Raw genomic sequence first — 18,148 nt, 5'->3', positions numbered from 1 at the left:
TTTTTTTTTCAAGAAAAGTGTTTGAATTTTTCCTCATACAGTTCTAGGAGATTTTTAGTATTGCAGGGCAAAGCTTTCTGTTTGAATTGATAGCAGAAATTGCAGTTAATATCTAGCACCTGAAATGAGAGATTCCCTTCACCCATCCTACTGGGGTAAAAAACATGTCAAATTATTCCTTAGGGTGAACATCTTTGCATTGTGGTGATGACATTTTTTGAGAAATTTTGAATTAACAGGAAAGGAGATGCCTCTAATAAAACAGGGTAAATTATGAAATTTTGGTAACAAAATTTGGTAACAAATCCTCATTTGAACATCTCAAGATTTTTTTTTTCACTAGTCTCACCATATTTTTGTTACCTGTTCTTTCCCCTGTTTTCCTCACAACTTCCTTCCTTGGCCTAATCTGTCTTTGAAGTCAACATCTGATCTCCTCAGACAGTATTTGTATTATTTAAGTCAGCATCTATCAGACCATCTATCTGAACTATCAGTTCAAAATTTAGCAAAGCCTTTGAAATATATCCTCAGAGGAAATCTTTAGTACTAGAGAGGTTTACTGTTATCCTATTAAGAACTTTTCAGAAAGTTTGATGGCTGCATATGTGTGAATAAGAAATCTGTTCATATTGTGACTGCTAACTCAGGTGTGCTTGAACGTTGTTTACCTAAAATTTTTCAGTGTGGATAAATAACCGTGGAAAGCAAAGTGGTTTTAGTCTCTTCTGCACTTTGCAGTATCACTGACTATATTCTTTCTTTTCTGTGTGGCAGGAGGAATGCCAGAACTATATTAGAGTGCTTCTTGTGGGAGGCAACCATCTCTTTACCTGCGGCACCAACGCGTTCACCCCCATCTGCACCAATCGCACGGTAAGGGGCAAAGAGCTCTGCCCCACAGGTCTGAGCCACAGATCAAAGGGCAGGGCATGCTGTGGCTGAGAACCTGCTGTTTGGGCATTGATGGGTCAGCTGATGTGTAACAGGCTGATTTAGCTGGTGGCAGGCCAAAGAGGAGAGCTTACCAATCTCTTTTTGCATTCTTTTCCTCAGCTGTGAGCAGCTCAGTTCCTCCTACATGCCAATTTTATGGACCTTGGGTGTTTATTGTCTGTCAGGTTTGATTGGCATCAATAGGTTTAGTTATAAAATGTGGTTGTGTAGCTGCATACTGTGTATGTGTAGTTCTGGAGAAATGTCAGCACCTGTATTAGTGATTTCTGACCGGTGAGAATGAGAAATCTTGACTGAGAATATCCATCAGTCTCAAAAAATAGTCTCCAAAAAGCCTAATTGCAGCATCAGTAATAGTCATAATAAGTATCAAAATGTCACTGTTTGGACTAGGCTGCCTATTTGTTTCAGGAGGGGAGAAACACTTAAACACAAAAAATAGCCTTGTTACTAAAAAACTCATTGGCAGATTTATTATATCTAAACTCATTGCACCATTATTTTCAAATAGCATATTAACATCATGCTGTGGTTTAAGGCTGAAAGTATTTGGCCTCCTAAATCAGAGATGGTTCTGCTGACTTGGAAAGCTCTTTTTCTTACTCTCATTTTTCATGTGAGATTTTTTCCTAAAAGACACCAACAAAATAAATAATAGATTTTTTTGTTGTTGTTATCTGCTGTGGTGGATGCCTTATTGATTCTGGCAATCAGGTTTAGTTTTATTTTTCCTAATTTTTGAGCCCCTTCTAATAGAAAACATTTAGGCCTGGTGGATAATTGCTGACATGCATGCTTTAAGTATCAAAAGGACAAAAATGAGATCTGACAACATTACAGTAAGACTTTCCTTATAAGACAACTTTAGATTGATGTAGAGGTTGTAGTATTGTACAATACTAAAGGAAATAACAGGTGTTTGTTTTAAGATTTTGCTCATATTGATGCAGCTTGGCTGAAATGATAATTTTTGGGTAACTTTAATTCCTTTTTCTAATTATTTTACAGTTAAGCAACTTGACAGAGATACATGACCAAATCAGTGGCATGGCTCGTTGTCCCTACAGTCCCCAGCACAACTCTACTGCTCTTCTCACTTCCAGTGGAGAATTATATGCTGCTACAGCCATGGATTTTCCAGGCAGGGATCCTGCTATTTATCGAAGTCTGGGGGCCCTTCCTCCTCTCCGAACTGCCCAGTACAACTCCAAGTGGCTGAATGGTGAGTGCTGCTGGACTGAGACTCCTATTTTAACTCATGTTCATCATACTCATGGTATTGAAATTCCATTCTGAGAATCTGAATGTTTTTGGAGTATTTATTTTGCTTTTTTCTGTATTATCTTGCTAGTGTAAGTATTATGGAATTTAGTTAATATAGCTGAAGTTTGTAGATCTGCCCTTTAATATATGTCATTTTTGCAGGCACAGGGATGAAATGCACATCCAGGGCAAAGCTGAGTCAGCTTTGAGCAGCAGCTTGCATTGTGCATTTTTTTCTGAGTCCCTCAAAAACCTAAGGCAAAAAATAAACAGTTTAGAATGGACTGAATTCTCCTGGCTTTCCCTGCAGGTCCCAGCCTTGACAAGCAGAAAAAGTTCAGCTTTCAAGCTGCTTAGGTGGCAGACTGACATTTTTGACACTTATTATAGCCAAAGGATAGGGAATTGTTTGCAAAGCATATCATAAAATTGTGTTTAGCAGTCAATTTTGTGTCATGGATGTTAATCACGTGATGAGGATTTCCAGCTGGGAGAAGCTGTAAACAGATAGGTATTCTTGAGATGAGACAGACTGGGTTGCCATTTTGTTTATTACAAACAAAAGGAAGCAGATTCTTCTAAAATGAAAAAAATATTATTAAACATAAAGTGTGAAATTATGAAGATTATAATTTGCCCATGCCTGTTCCAGAAGAAAAAAAAATCATAACACATATTATGTGAAAGAACAGTCACTATTCCTACAGTACATTTCATGTTATGATGGGATTATTCTCATGTTGGAAAATAAATACAAATATAAATCCTTCTAGCTTCAGAACATTTGGTCAGCTGCAGGTAGCAGATTTTATTTTGAATGTACCAGTTCTCATATAATGTGAATGCTGAATTGTGCCTTTACAATTGATATATTTTATTTGAACAGTGAACCCAACAGAGGTAGCTCACAGAAATTTGTGACCTTTTCTAAAGGTTGGATGATTTTAGAATGTTAATTAACAACAGCAACAAAAAAGTTCTAAATTGTGTTGAACATAACAGAATTATAGCAGGGCAAAATAAGTGAGGAGAAAAATGAACTAATTGTGTATATATCCCTGTTCAGGCACCCTTTGTCCACTCAGCTTGGTATTGGAACTAATTGCTGTGCCACACCTGTGTGCTTTTGTCAAAGGGGAAAAATTCTTCACACAGAATTTGAAGCTTAACTGGATATTTTTATGCCAAAGGCACACTAAAATTCCCTCTAGACTTCTCTAATTAATCATATTCACTGTATTCACATTTTGTCCATTAAAAGCTTCAGATGTACTTATACATTCCCTGTTAGAGTTCATTCTTCTGACTCAAAGCTGTTTATAATTAAGTTACCAGGAAACTGCAGCTTTTATCTTTGGGGAGGAAGAAAAAGATGAGTTTTGTAATTGGAGCCAGGTAAAGTAAGTCCAATAAAAGACTGAAAGCAGCCCAGTAATTATATTAAAGGAAGTGGAAATATTTTCTTGGGTAGCTAGGACTCGGGGATTCATCTGCTTGACTTGAGGATTCATCTGCTTTATGTCAATTTGTGTGCTTTTATGATTCAGTGCCAAGAAACTGCATTAGTTTTTCAGTGCGTGGATTGAAGGGAAGATTTTGCTGTTTTCACCTAGAAAGTAACACAGATCAATAATCCTGCAAGAAAAGTAAGGCATCAACTGTATTGGAAGCTCCCTAGTCAATATCTGTTGTGCAGCAGTAGCTCACAGTTACTGTAATTCAGCCTCATCTGAGGTGCTCATGTGCATGCCTGTGTCTGTCAGTGTTTCCAATGCAAAGTTTTCCTTGGTTGTACTCTGTTTTTTCTCTCTTAGATTTTCTGTTCTCTGAATCATGTCGGACCAAATCAAATAATGTCTGGGGGTGATGGTTGTACTCTGAAACACAGCTGATTATCTTGTTCTGTGCTTTATTGCTATGCAGTAAAATAAAGACGTTGATTTTAGTGGCTAGCAGAGCAAATTTGGAGATCTTCAATCCCATCAGTCAGACAAAAAGGACATGCCTATATGCCTAGGCAGTCTGCTCTTGGTGTTCACTGCACCTTTTTGGTGCAGGATCTTGACTTGAAGAGCTCTGAATCCACATCACATGTTCCTAATCTTCCTTGTCAGAAGGTCTGTAATCACAGGAAGAGTGGAGCTGATGTGTCAGGTGGTTTGGGTGTGATCTCATATCACCTGATGTGATTTCAGCTTCTGGAATCACAGATTTCACAAATAAAATACATTTACGTTGTTGGCCCGAGTTCCCCATTTGCTCTGGTTCAGCCAGAGTCGTGTATTTATTATCAGATTCTGCCTTCCACTGGGGGCTTCATAGGCCTGGAAGAAATCCACATCAGGTGAGTACATAAATTAGCAGCTATTTACTGAGCATTATTCTGATCAGCTGCTTAACATTAGAAGAATATGGAGAAATCAGGGAACTTTCATTTCTGAGTTATCATTTTTTTGATGCACTCAATACTCTTATCTGGGAGGACAAAGAGTTGGTTAGTTCAGTTGAAAGTATTAATTATTCAGCATATGTGTTAAATTAAACTACAGAAGTATGCTGAGAGAATGTAACTGAAGGGGAAAAGGAAAGTTAATGTGAAGCACAAAGATTTTGAGCTGGCACAAATCCAAACAGCTAGATGGACAGCCCAGCAACACTGCTGACACAGAAACCCTATTTCTGACTGCAGCTAGTAATTGTGGAGCCACTTTTGAGTCTCTCTGGGCATGCTGCTTGTTCACGTACTAGAAAACATGCTTCAGGATTTGACTCCCTGAATTTTGTCTGGTTTAAAAATTTTTTTTGGCAGAAAGGACAGTTCACCAAAAGTTACAGATACCTGCACCACACTTCCTTAAAGTTTTTCCTATAACTGAGAATTTTAGAGTGTTCACAGTCATGTCATCTTCACTGATGGAGGAAAGAAGCATCTGGTGGTACTTATTGAACTTAGTCTCTTTTAAGATTTACAGTAGTAATCTATTTAGCTCTTGAATATCTCTGAATAAACCAGTTACATTTTTCTTTTTTTACTTCAGAACTTCCCTCTGCTTCTAGAAAAAGAAATTGATGCTGTTTATTGATGCTACTTCTGTCTTCCTGGTGCTCCTGTAGACAGCATCAAATGCAGCTGGCCCAAAGGCAATGAGCAGGTTTTTGTCCACAGTTGTAACCATGCAGAAATTCTGCTCATCATGACGAGATGTTACTGAAGCACCAGGCTACTGTAGTGGCACGACCTGAGCACTCAGCTCAGCTCAACAGGGGTTGGGCTGCACACAAAGAATTTATCAAGAGACAATGCAGGGAGAGGCAGACCCTGTGTTATCCTCTTGCCAACCCTGTCAGTGCTCTGTGCTTGTGCCACTGTTCTCAAAGGGAGCACAGTCACCCAGAGGAGTTAACAAGGGCTGCACACCAGCTCTCTTCCCAGCTGGCTGCAGGATAGTAAGCCTGCAAATGTGGAATAGAGAACCCAACTCTCCTTCCCATGATGTCATATTTTTGCCTTCTCTTTTCCCACACAAAGGAAAATGTAATGCCTGAAGTTACTCACATGAATATGTATATATGCACAAACTAATGAAGAAAATGGAAAGACTGCTTAGCAGGAATTTACTCTGTAAAGTTTCCTGTTCTGCTGTGTACCCTCTTTGCTCTCTGAATCAAGTTCAGGTGTTTCTGTGCTTAAGAGAAACAATTTGAAGTGTCAGAGCACACACTGAGGATTATGTCTAGAGCAGACATCTCTCCCACTGATTTCTTCTCCTGACCAAAGCAGTCAGCAAGACCCTGAGCTTCAGCCAGCTGCTCAGGGCAGTAAAGGGCCGCATGTTGCTGGAATGTTTTAAAATTTCCCTGGTAGTGCTTCATAAGAAGAATAATCTGTTTTAGCAGTCTGCTATGGACATTATTAAGTGATAAAAAAATAAATTATTCTTTCATTAAGCTGGCATGCTGTCTGTTTCAGTGTCTTTAAGCTCTCAGTGTAGCAATGTTTAAATCCTATCTGGAGTTGACATGGTATGCTTCTAATTAGACTTCACTGTAGAGTTGATCTGCAAAGTGCAGCAGGGGCAGAATTTGCCATAGTTTTCCCTAGAGAACAGAAGTAATGTAATAGTTATATTTGCAGTCCACAGTTGCAGTATGTCCAGATTGGCAAGGAAAACCCTTCACTGTTTAAACTTAGAAACCCTTTCTGTAGTCCAACATTTACAGTTAGTAAAGGTATTTTTCCTTTCAATACACCTCTTTAAATCACTAAATGTTATCTGATACCTCAGTGTGAAAGTTGGCCTCAGTCCATAAGGTCTGTTTGCTTCCCTCAGCCAATAAAAGGGCAAAACATTAAAAAAAAAACAAAAGGAAATCCCTGTCTGTTTCATCACAAAAAGAAACACAACATTTAGTTTCATAATTTGTCAACTGGCTTTCCTTACAGTTGCATGGGTCTCCAACTACCTTGAAATGATTACAGCTATTTTCTTTATCTAGACATACAATGATAAATGCTATTAGAACATATTAAATAAAAATAAACTGTGTTCTAAATGTCAAAACATTTCATCAGTGGGCAGACCATAGATGATTAAAGTGTAATTCTATATAAGACGGAGAAATAAAATAAAATAAAATAAAATAAAATAAAATAAAATAAAATAAAATAAAATAAAATAAAATAAAATAAAATCTCTTCCAAATTAGAAGCCTTTCCATCTAAGGAGATGAGTGTTTGGATTATTCTGCTTTACTGGTAGACATAATATTACCATTTTTCCTCTTGCTGTCCTAAGCATTTGGTTATTACATTACTAAAGTGGTTCTTCTGAGGTCACCTTCTTAAAAACACTAATAAAAATTGTTAATCCAGAGCAGATACTTTTAGTCTTCACAAGTAATAGTAAGGGTAAAATTCTGACAAAGGTGATTTGGTTAGAAGGGTTTAATATAGCTCTGAATCAATGCCTATTATTGTTTGTTAGCAGGCTTTTATTATAACTTTTGCTTCTAGTATGATGTGTAGAGAGAATTTATGATCTAAGAATAAAATTAATTCTTTCAGTTTTGTTTTTAAGGATTAATGGAAATGGCTATAATAATTCAATGTTATACTTTCATTTTTCTGGCTTTTAATGAAAAGCCTTGTAGTTACCTAGTGCAAACCTTTATTATGTAGTATTTCATGTAACTCCAAATCAGTGTGTGCTTGAATGTGCAATGTACTCTTTCAGGTAAGAGACCTGGCTGAAAAATATGCAAAGCATATTCTAGCAGTTTTGCTTATTTTGCAAGAAGATAAATAATAACATTTTTTGGTTCTTCCGCCCATAAGTTTGGGTCTTTTCTTTTGTGTATATCATCATTTTTACCAGTATCCAAAAACAGGACATACCATAACAGCTGGTTGGCAAAATCTCCTTTAAAAACACTAAAAAACCTTTGTATGTGGAATTCTGGATTCAGTTTTAAGTAACCATCCAAACTTCTGGATCTTCTGATAGATCCCTATAATTCACTCAAAATTCTAGAGATTTTGAGTGAATTAATGAAGTCCCTATGTGTTTTTCACCCTTGACCTGCTGCCCCTGCATACATGGCTTTGCAAGGTGTCTATCCAGTGAATATAGGTGAAAAAATCCACTGAACTCCAGGTGCAACTTTCAAGGGCTTCAATAAGTATTAGGTTAGAGTAGGGAATGGCTTCTGTGACTAAGTTTGCCACTGGCAAATTTGCATCAGCAGAATGATATAATAAATTGCAAAGTATTATGCCATGTAAGAACACTTTACCTTGAAAATGAAGGAGATTTATTTGAAATAAACAACAGGAAATAAAAGAAGGAATTTTGTAATACCATATTCGAAAACAATTTTTCAGAAAAGGAATAATTGCATTTCAGAATTTATTAGAGTGCATCAGTGAAAAAGTAATGAGTGCATCCACCTTCATGATTATGCTGAATCTATCAGCAATACAAAAGGAGATTGGAAAAAAATATCTGGGATACACAGTTTTAGTGTATTTTGCTGTCCTTGCTCTTCCATACCTATAAAATTTTCAATTTAGCAAAAGGAAAAGAATGTAAAAGAAATCATGAAGAGCTAAGGCATTGCAAAGGAAATAGTGAAAATAGATTGGTAGCCAGCTACTCTGTGGCAGGTTGGCATTTTTAGCATGCATCACAGATAATTGTGAAACACAGAGGAAGAAAAACTATTAATAAACCATTTCCAGCAGTTTCATACAGGACTTAACATTTTACAGTTCAGCTCCTGAGGATGGTTATAGCTGTGATGACCACAAGTTATGTATTACTTTTGATACCTATAATGCTGTATGAAAATTTTCCTCTGTGATTAAAATTTTTCCCTAAACCTTTGTGAGTAATGATGTCTTGGTCAGCCCAATGCAAGGTCTTTAAATTTTTTCCAAGAGCTGCAAAGGGCCACAACTAAATGAATATACTTAATGAATATATAGAGATGGCAAAATGAATTTGCGACTGAACTTTGTTGATTATGTTAATAAGATGAAAGGAAATAATATAGACTGGCACATCTGAAATTCTTTCCACTACTTTAAGTGTCACTTTTGAAGAGCATTTCTAGCTGAAATGTGAAGTTTATTCAAAAAACCTCCAATGTATCTTTCTGGAATTTAATGCTATTAAGTAGTTGGCTGAATACAATTATTGAGAAGAAATGGGTCTTTAGAGATCAGCAGTATGGTGTGATTCATTGATCTAGTGAGGCCAGTGAAAAAGTGAACAAGTTCCAGAGAGACTTTCAACATTAGAGCAGTATCTAGATTCCTAAGGTCTTGAATATATTATATATTCATATATCTTTGTATGTCTTATTTTGTGTGAATATATGCATATATAATCTGATCTGTGTCTAAATCATAAAAAAAAAAAGTTGGCTTTCTTTTATCATTTCTGGAGTTAATTTCCTTTGGATTGGGTCTTTGAATGCCTTGCACTTCAGATGTGGGTGGTCGCATTTCACAGGGACGGTCAGTGGAAATCACAGCTCTTACTTGCTTAGAGTGGGCTTTGGACCTTTAAATCCTAAAGGTTGATTGCTGTTGCCTCCTTAAAGAAAGTTAGATCATTTCCTGTCACTCTGGAAGCAGTAGCATCCACTAACTATGTAAATTAAGCCATGTTTGATCACTTCAGAAGTGAAGTTATATAGATTAAAGAGCACAAGTGAACTTTCTTGTTCCTAAGTTCAGACAGCAAGAAGAGGCCAAGATTACCTCAGGTGGTCTCAGAGAGCCCTTTTAGGCTTCTGTTTCCTATTTCTATCCACAGAAAAATTCCTGCACAGTTCCTCTCATCCTTTTACCCACTCAGACTGCATCCACACCACTAAATAAAAAAGGGCCAGGAAATAAGCTTATGCATGTCACCTTTGGCTGGTGGAAAGGGAGAATAATCTAAAGGGAATCATTGTGTCTTCCTGTTAAGTGCTTTCACATTAAGAACAGAGACTGTGCTACCCAAAAAATGTCTCCAACCTTCAGAAAAAAGAATCATTATTTCCAATTGAAGCACTGCCTTGGCTTCATATGGTTATCTTTTTTTGCATTAACTTAGAAGAGTCTGTGGGGAGACATCCTTGTTGGGCAGTCCTGTTGCTTCATGAAGGAAATGGTAGAGATTCCCAGGATTTGTGCTGAGTGAGCAAACTTCAAAAATAGCAGAGCAGTGTATTTGCCCAGGGGCAGTGCTTGGCTTGTGCTCTGTGATGTACACTGGGGATACTTTTTGGGTCACATTGACAAAGTCATTTTTTTGCTTTCCTGATTCCACTAGTTCCATTTAATTTGGGAAAGTCTAGTCAGCCTGACACATCCATAAATTGAGTATATAAAAAACCCAATAAAGGCCGTATACAATACTTGTGACATTATTACAGGTTGACATTCTCGTACCAACTGTATCATGTCACATACCAGAATCCTTGCACTTGTTGTGATCTGATAAATCAGAAAGGAGATGTATTTTCCCTTCCAAGAACTATTTGCAAACTCAGCATGAAACAAGAGATTCACTTCATTTGCTGCATTAAAAACTTACATGGTAAAGCCTCCCTGTCAACAAATAGCAGTTCACAGCACAATATTTGGATACATAAGAACTGACTTTTCCTAGCTGAGAAGACACTTTTTTGTCTGAAGTTTTGAAGTGACCCTGTTCATTTTTCCCAAAGAGAGAATGAAATAAACAAAGTCTGACATGATAATCCTTCCATATCCACTGAATTCCCTGTGGTAACTCTGAGATTGTTATGTTTAATGCAAACAAAAGCAGTTTTCACGAGTTTCAACAGCAGGTCACAATTTCAGCAGTTCATAATCAATAAAGTGTAGGTGTTTGCAGATGTATATATTGTTTCTTAGTTTTGAAACCATGAAATATGAGTACTAGGCATTTTTATGCATTTGTTATGGTTATCAGTGCAGCTTTAAAATACTCTCTGTTGAAAGGCTGATATGGATTTTCAAGAATCCTGAATACATTCTGAATGCATTTTATATTATTTTTACTCCTATAGTTTGTGAAGTGTTTTTTTTTTTTTTTTTTTTTTTTTTTTTTAATTTTTTTTTTTTTTTTTTGCAATTCATCATTCTTTACACTGGTGCTTCCAATAGTTTTTTTTTTAACTCTGCAGTGAGATGCTGTTAGAGATCTTTTTATATTGGTGGGCCTCCAGGCCTGATCGTAAGGCAGGACCTTCTTTTTTAATGTTTGTGCAAAATGTTTTTTAGGGGTGGATCAAATTGATTTTGAGTATTTGCACAGTAGGTTTTTGATGCTTTTGGAGCTTTTGAAGCAAAATCTCTATTGTTATGAAAGTTTTACACAGATGTGGAATGAAGATGTAAGGTTCCAGTAGGGTTAACATTACTAATAGTTCAATTCTTTGTCACTTTAATTTTTTTTTGTTATGATACCATAAGTCCTGTCCAACTATTTTGTCTTTTTTATTCCTTTTTTTTAAGGACACAAATGCACTGATAATATGTAACTTTTGAAGGCTTAGGGCACCAACAAGTTCCTAAAACTGTTGGGTTGTGACCTGCCAGCAAAATACTTGTGCAGCTCCAAATGTGGAGAAAATGTGGTGTGTTCCAGACTGCTCTCAAGGAAGCAGTTCATGAAATAGAGAGTGAAAATTACAGGGAGGAGTGAGAGCACTATTGGATCTGCTCAGCTTCATACATCCAAGGTAGCTCATAACCACTGCCAAAAACCTGCCCTGGGAACTCTCAGCACAGCAGATAGAGATGGAAGAGCCCACATTAGCTGGGATATGGTCTCCCTTTGAAAAAGGGTTGTCTAACAGTTTGGACAGTTTGCTGTGAGGCAGTGCCAGCTTCCTTGCCTTTCTAGTGCCCCTCTGAAGTTCTGATAGGTTTGAGACACTCCTGTAAAATGCTCGCATCGAATTACAGCATCCTTTACAATATATAGCAACCTATACAATAGTGCTGTCAAAAAATGTTCACCTATTAATTTTATTTGAAGTGTTTCTTCACAACAGATGTTTTTTAAAACAATTTTGTTTATTTGCTATCCCATTTAAGAATAAATTTGGAAATCAGAAACAAAAGTTTTCTTGTTTCTCAGAGGTATCAGTGTTTTAAAATGGTTCCTTGCACAAGTGGGGATCTTCTTCACCAATCTGTGCATCAAATTTATCTTTCCTTTAAGAACTTATCAACTTGTCAGCCTCTTCTAAGGTCATGGACTTTCCTCAGTTCTGGTAATCCTTGCAGGAAATGGACCACTTGTTTATTGTCTTTGGTATCCACTGTTCTTTTTTTTTTCTTTTCTTTCAAGAAGTATCAACATCTGTTGTTTTCCAGATTATTTTTCACATGTTCTCTAATTTCTCCTTTATCACCATCAGGTTTTTAAATTTTTTTTTTTTTTGGATCAGTTTTCAAGAATTTTTTTTTTTAAAGAAAGGTAAAAGAAATCAGTAACGCTCTCAAAAGCATTAATCAAGATAGGGTTAAAATGCAGTTATCTTACCATCAAATATTCTTGTGTAGTTCTCTTTTCTTTTAATTACAGCTTCTGAGCACATTTTTACTCACCATCAGTTACCACCCATTATTTTGCCAATCTGGAGTAATGGCATGGTGGCAAAGCAGAAACAGAGATAAAGCAATTACATTGTAAGAATTCACTGTGAAGAATGAAAACTGTGAGACACTTTTGATGGTGGAATACAGTGAGCTGGGCCAAGGTTGTCCAGCACAGTCATGTTCTATGAACACCTAGAGCAAAACCTGTCAGGCCACATGCTGTGGCTTGACCCCACTGAGCTGGCTTTTTGTGCTGTGGGGTGGTGTCAGAAAGAACTCTCTGCGTAGGGGCTGCTCAACAATAACACAAACATCCCTGAATTACCAGCACTGTTTCCAGCATAAATCCAAAACAGAGTGCCATGCTAGCTACTAGGAAAAAGTTAACTCCAGCCAGCCAACCCCAGCACATCATGATCATGTATCTCATAATCCCAGCTGGACATGAGCTGGCTGTCAGATGTCATGATGCCATATCCCTGAAGGATATTAAAAAGTTTGTTTATCTAAATATAATACTTGAAGATAAATCCAACCTCCACGTTAGTATGAGTGCATATATCACAAGAAGGCAATAAATGATCTTTCCTTCTGTTATTTTCAGAACCAAATTTTGTGTCATCTTATGACATTGGGAACTTTACCTACTTCTTCTTCCGGGAAAACGCAGTGGAACACGACTGTGGGAAGACAGTTTTCTCTCGTGCTGCTCGGGTGTGCAAAAATGATATTGGTGGCAAGTTTGTGCTGGAGGACACCTGGACTACCTTCATGAAAGCTCGGCTGAACTGCTCTCGCCCTGGAGAAATTCCATTTTACTACAATGAGCTTCAGAGTACTTTCTTCCTGCCAGAACTGGACTTGATCTATGGGATTTTTACCACTAATGTGTAAGTAAACTGAATGGTATATTTTATTTTCTTGCTGTTTGTGACAGCAAAACCTAGAACTTCTGAGCTACTCTCTTCTGCATATGCCAAGTAAACATCATAAATTCAAACTACAGTTTTGTCCAATCCACTCTTTTCTGTGAACAAGTATCAGTTCCAAATGTTTCCCACATGAATTGTTGAAAACACAAGTGAAGGAATGAATTCTTAATATTTCCTTACTGCAGAGAGCTAGTTGTGTTTAAGACTATTCTGTCACATTCTTCATTTATTGATAGAAAGTAATTAATTTTTATTTTTACTATTGTAATACATACATGCATTACATATTTATGGAATAAATAATTTATAATTGTAATGTGACATGATCATGAATTTGACATGGTGAAACTTGACCTTGTCACAAAGAACTCATCTTACCCAAAACAGCACAAGAGGTGCTCTTATCTATTTTAATTTAGTTCTAACATATCCTTATGAGTTTCAAGGTCAAACCAAGAATTTAACCTAATTGTAAGTGAACCTGTTATATCAATAAAGTAAAATTAAAAGAAAAAAGTTCAATTTGGTCTTAAAAATTCAGATTTGTTAAATGTTAAAAAGTTGAATGGCCATAGAAAAGAAGAGACATTTATCTCAGAAATGTCTTCTGTTAATTTAAACATGATAAGTGATGTTCAAATCCTGCTCAGTGAGAGCATCCTCTGTGTTATCACTGTGCAGTCCCATGTTCAGACCACTGGAATAATTTCTGATTTTGAGTTCCAATTCTCTCACCTTCTTGTACTGTCTTGCTGTGTAAATTAGTTTTGTCTAGAATTTTAAAAGATCCCTGGGCACCTAAAAAAGGTCCCTGTGCACCCTTGAGCACAGGGATAACTACCTTTTATAAATATCCATTAACTGGGTGGAAACATTCACAAATTAATGCAAACAAATGATAATCCCTATGCATTCTAGACAGTGAGCATGAATTTGAGCTCATTTAGACACCTCCCACACTCAGGCTCACCCCTGGGCTGGCAGCTCAGGCTGTGAACAAGACTAGTGATGAGATGCTTGCACCAGGCTGTGGCAATTCCTAACTCAGGACATTGGATGATGAGCTCAGCCTGTTTCTGCAGTAGAGTAATGTAGGGAACCTAAGCACTGTTTATGGAAAGAGAATAGCAGAGACTTTGAGATTACTGGGATAAGAAAATTTGTTGTTTCAATCAGTACTTTTAATTTTGTTGTTCTCTTTTCCTGATTAGTTCATATACTAAAGACAGGTATTTGTCAGGTGGCATCCACATGCACTGTTCAACCAGATCTTTCTTGAGAAGTCAAAGTAGCCTAGATATGAAAAGCCTGAGCAGAGGGATTCTGCTCTAGGAAATCCATGGGGCTTTGGCCATGGAAGGGGAATGATGTTTCTGATGCTTCCTGGCTCTCCTGAAAATGGACTTGCTATTGTTAAGACTACCTTGCCACATGAAAGTAAACAATATTTTAAACCTTGCTGCTACTTTCCTCTTCCCCTGTGGCCCAATGTTCTGACTGTCCAGGAGAGATGGACTGTTCAAGGAGGAACTAATTAATTCTTACTGTTTGAGGGCAGGATTTTTCGGTTGCTCTATTTAAATGCCTGCCATCAAATATTGTAACTAAATGTTTTGGAAATTTTTGAAATGTTTTAGAGTTAGGATTACTTCCCCATGCTGATTACCTGTTCATAGTCTGTGGAACTCATATGATCCACCTTTCTGGCCTGCAAGTGACAGTGGAGAAACAGAAGGGTTTCCTATGACAGGAAACAATATATTCCTTTCTGTTCATGTAACACCATCAGATATAACTTAATGGCATTCATAATTCTTCAGTCTCAATATATTCAGAATTACAATAACTTTATTGGATCTTAAAGCCTTTTTTAGTATACTTTAATATACTTGTGGAGGGAAAAAATTTAAACATTTCACTAACAGCCAAACCTGCACTTTTTATATGTGGTTGACTATCAAGTCCACTACATCCACTGCTTCATGAAAAAGCTGACCTTTTTTTTCTTTTAGACTATCCAAAAATCTTTAAAGATGAATCTTATATTCTTTTAGGACTTAATGAAATTCAAGAAAACATTCATACAATTAATAACATTGGTGAGATGCATGTAGTGATATAAGCAAGGATTTATCAGCTCCTATGATGATTGTAAGCATGGAACTTCAAATTTTGGGCTTCCTTTGAAATAAGAGAGACAAATTTGCTCTTTGTCCTGGTATTTAATCCATGAATCCTAACTCTTTTTTCAGTTGTTGTTTTTTTTTTCCCCATCATTATATTTCTACAGAATGTTTTCTTAAGTCTTGTGTAAATTCCAGATTAAATTTAAAAAATATAGGGGGAAAAAAAAAAGAGAGAAGAATGCTGTGTGTCATTCATGTGCTAGCAACATTTGCCAGCAGTTCCAGCTGCCAACAGGAAATCTGTGAAATTGACACCTTCATTATCTATTCCATTATCTAAAAATTAGGAAAATAGCAATGCATCTTTCCATATTAGGAGCTTTCATAGTTATTAGATTATATTCTTTACACTATGCAGAATTACTTTATTGTCTTGTATATCACAGTTGCAAGGCAAACCCAGGAAATTGTATGTTTTGTCCAGCTGATGTTTATTTTTTGAACATGATATCTTGTAAGCAGTGCAGGTTGTTTTCTCTTGATGGATTTCTGCAACTTGCATTCTTACTGGTGTTCAACATTTCTTAGAAAACTGGATTTTTGTGGACATGTTTTGTCCAGGGATTCTGTAGGATCTTGAGATGTAGCACATACTGAAAATCCTTACTTATGTTATGCAGTCATTTGTTGTATGGAAGAAACTTTATTGAACCCTGAGAATAATATTATCTGGAACTCTGTACCTGGAAAAGAGGTGTTAGTAGTATGGTATTAGAGCAGCAGCAGAAAGTAAGAAGTTCTGAGTTTTTCCCCACACCAGCTTCTTGGTAAAGCTTACAATATTGACAAATATTTTAAATGCAATGGCTATGCTAAATCAGCTCATCATATATCATTATCTTGAGATATCATCTCCTGGCTGATCATATCTACTTCATTAATTTCTTGAAGGATTGAAGATTTATTGCCTTTCTTATTTATTTTTCAGTAATTTGACTTTTTAATGTTATTACATAGGTTAATGTATTTATTTCTTTTGCAGGAACAGCATAGCAGCCTCAGCAGTCTGTGTTTTCAATCTGAGTGCCATAACTCAGGCCTTTAATGGACCCTTCAAATACCAAGAGAACTCTCGCTCTGCTTGGCTTCCATACCCCAATCCTAACCCTAATTTTCAGGTATGGATACATGGGAAAAGAACAATATTTTATGTGAGCTTTCCTCAAAGTACTGTATGGTTCATAAATTATAAACCCAGTTTTGCACTATGCTGTAGCCTGAGACCTTAAAAAAAACCTAAATTAAAAAAAGTGCTTAGGAAAGCCCCTTATCTCAACATATTTAATTTTAGTTTCATCCTTCCAAAAAATAATTTGGATTGACAAACAGATGTACTTTGAAGGATAGAAGAAAAAAGACTTCAATCTTTTGTCAAAATGAAACACTATAGTTATCTGTCAAGGTGACATTAACTCCTGTCTGAAGTATGATCAAACTGCTATTCTCTTTTACATTGTTTTTGTGCTATTAGGACTTGAAAAATGGAACAGGGTCTGGCAGAAAAAAAGAAAGTGAGAGGGAGGTGGTAAAGGAGGATTGGTCAGGATTTTATATATTTTCATGTGGAAGGTGGTCCAGACTCCTTGAAGAGTCAGATTAAGAGAATTTGTGATGCCTTCTGCCCCTCATTTGAGCTTGTTGGCCTGAGAGGGTGTAATAATCTGCATCTGGCTGTCAGTGTAAAACCAGTTAGTCCAAGGTGGGTCATTTATAGGAACTTCACAAAAAGAGGTATTTCAGTAAGCACATATACATTATTTCCATCTTTTGCATAGCCACCACTCCTACTAGGGCAATTTTAATGAGTGTGCTTCTTGCAAGGGAGGTGGAAGGAAAAGCAGCATTAATATAGCAATTAACAGCAATAACTTTTCATTAAGGTATTTAAGTGTAGTCACTTCTACCCACCTTTCACCCTCCCTTAATCTCAATGCCATTTCACAAGTTCACTTCTGCTCCTGGGACAGCCTTCCCTATCTTGTAAGAGTCATAAGATCTTTGCTAGCACGAAAAAGAATAACTCATTGGGAATTGTAGGTACTTTTAATTACTTCCTGATCTATGCAAATGAAGGAAAATAAGGCACAGGTTGCAGGCTAGAGCCATGTTACCTTTCCTAAGTAGTATGTTTGTCATCAGCCAAGTGACAAGACTCTAAGTACACCAGAAGCCTGCAGAAGCAGGCTGTATTTGTATACAGCTTTTCACTTGCTCTAGAAATACTTGTACTGTCAAAATAGTGACAGGAAGAGGGTCTAAGAGAGGCTAAATTTTTGAAGGAGAAAGCCTGAAAAAATGCTTGTTTGTAAAAATCTTACCACCATTCTGACTAAGTAAGCACATCCAATAAAGCTTATTAAACTCTCCCTACAAACCTTGCATTAATGTGGTGTTAATTATTGTGAGAGCAGTGCATACTGAATGGTTCTAACTAAGAAAGATGACAGCCTCATGGCTGTATAAAAACAGTTTAAGTCTCTGCTGTACTGTTAGTGCACGTCTCCAAGTCCCAGTCAAGACAGGTGTTGAAATTTATTTCTTAGATGGATGATTTTAATAGAGCTGGTACTTCAGCCAATTTACAAGAACAGTGACAACAGTTGTATCGTGTCTCACTGAGCCACTAACAGCTTTGAAGGCAGAGGTAGTGTTTAAAGCTGTAATGTGGCCTTTTATAACACAGCATTGAAGGCTATTGATGTCAA

At 36.7% G+C, this 18,148-nt stretch overlaps 1 protein-coding gene across 7 annotated transcripts in view; it reads left to right on the top strand.

Annotated features, from left to right (window-relative positions):
• Window positions 1-18,148, top strand: part of SEMA5A (semaphorin 5A) — a 356,553-nt gene that overhangs the window by 220,057 nt on the left and 118,348 nt on the right. For all 7 annotated transcript variants that reach the window (XM_056483463.1, XM_056483464.1, XM_056483466.1 and 4 more), the window contains 4 exons: window positions 778-876; window positions 1,966-2,179; window positions 12,930-13,215; window positions 16,426-16,561. In XM_056483463.1, the coding sequence (XP_056339438.1) occupies window positions 778-876; window positions 1,966-2,179; window positions 12,930-13,215; window positions 16,426-16,561 (735 nt within the window). The remainder of the gene's footprint in view (window positions 1-777; window positions 877-1,965; window positions 2,180-12,929; window positions 13,216-16,425; window positions 16,562-18,148) is intronic.

Source organism: Oenanthe melanoleuca, chromosome 2 (genome assembly GCF_029582105.1).
Source record: "Oenanthe melanoleuca isolate GR-GAL-2019-014 chromosome 2, OMel1.0, whole genome shotgun sequence".
Taxonomy (NCBI): Eukaryota; Metazoa; Chordata; class Aves; order Passeriformes; family Muscicapidae; genus Oenanthe; species Oenanthe melanoleuca.
This window is presented reverse-complemented; position numbering and strand designations above follow the sequence as displayed.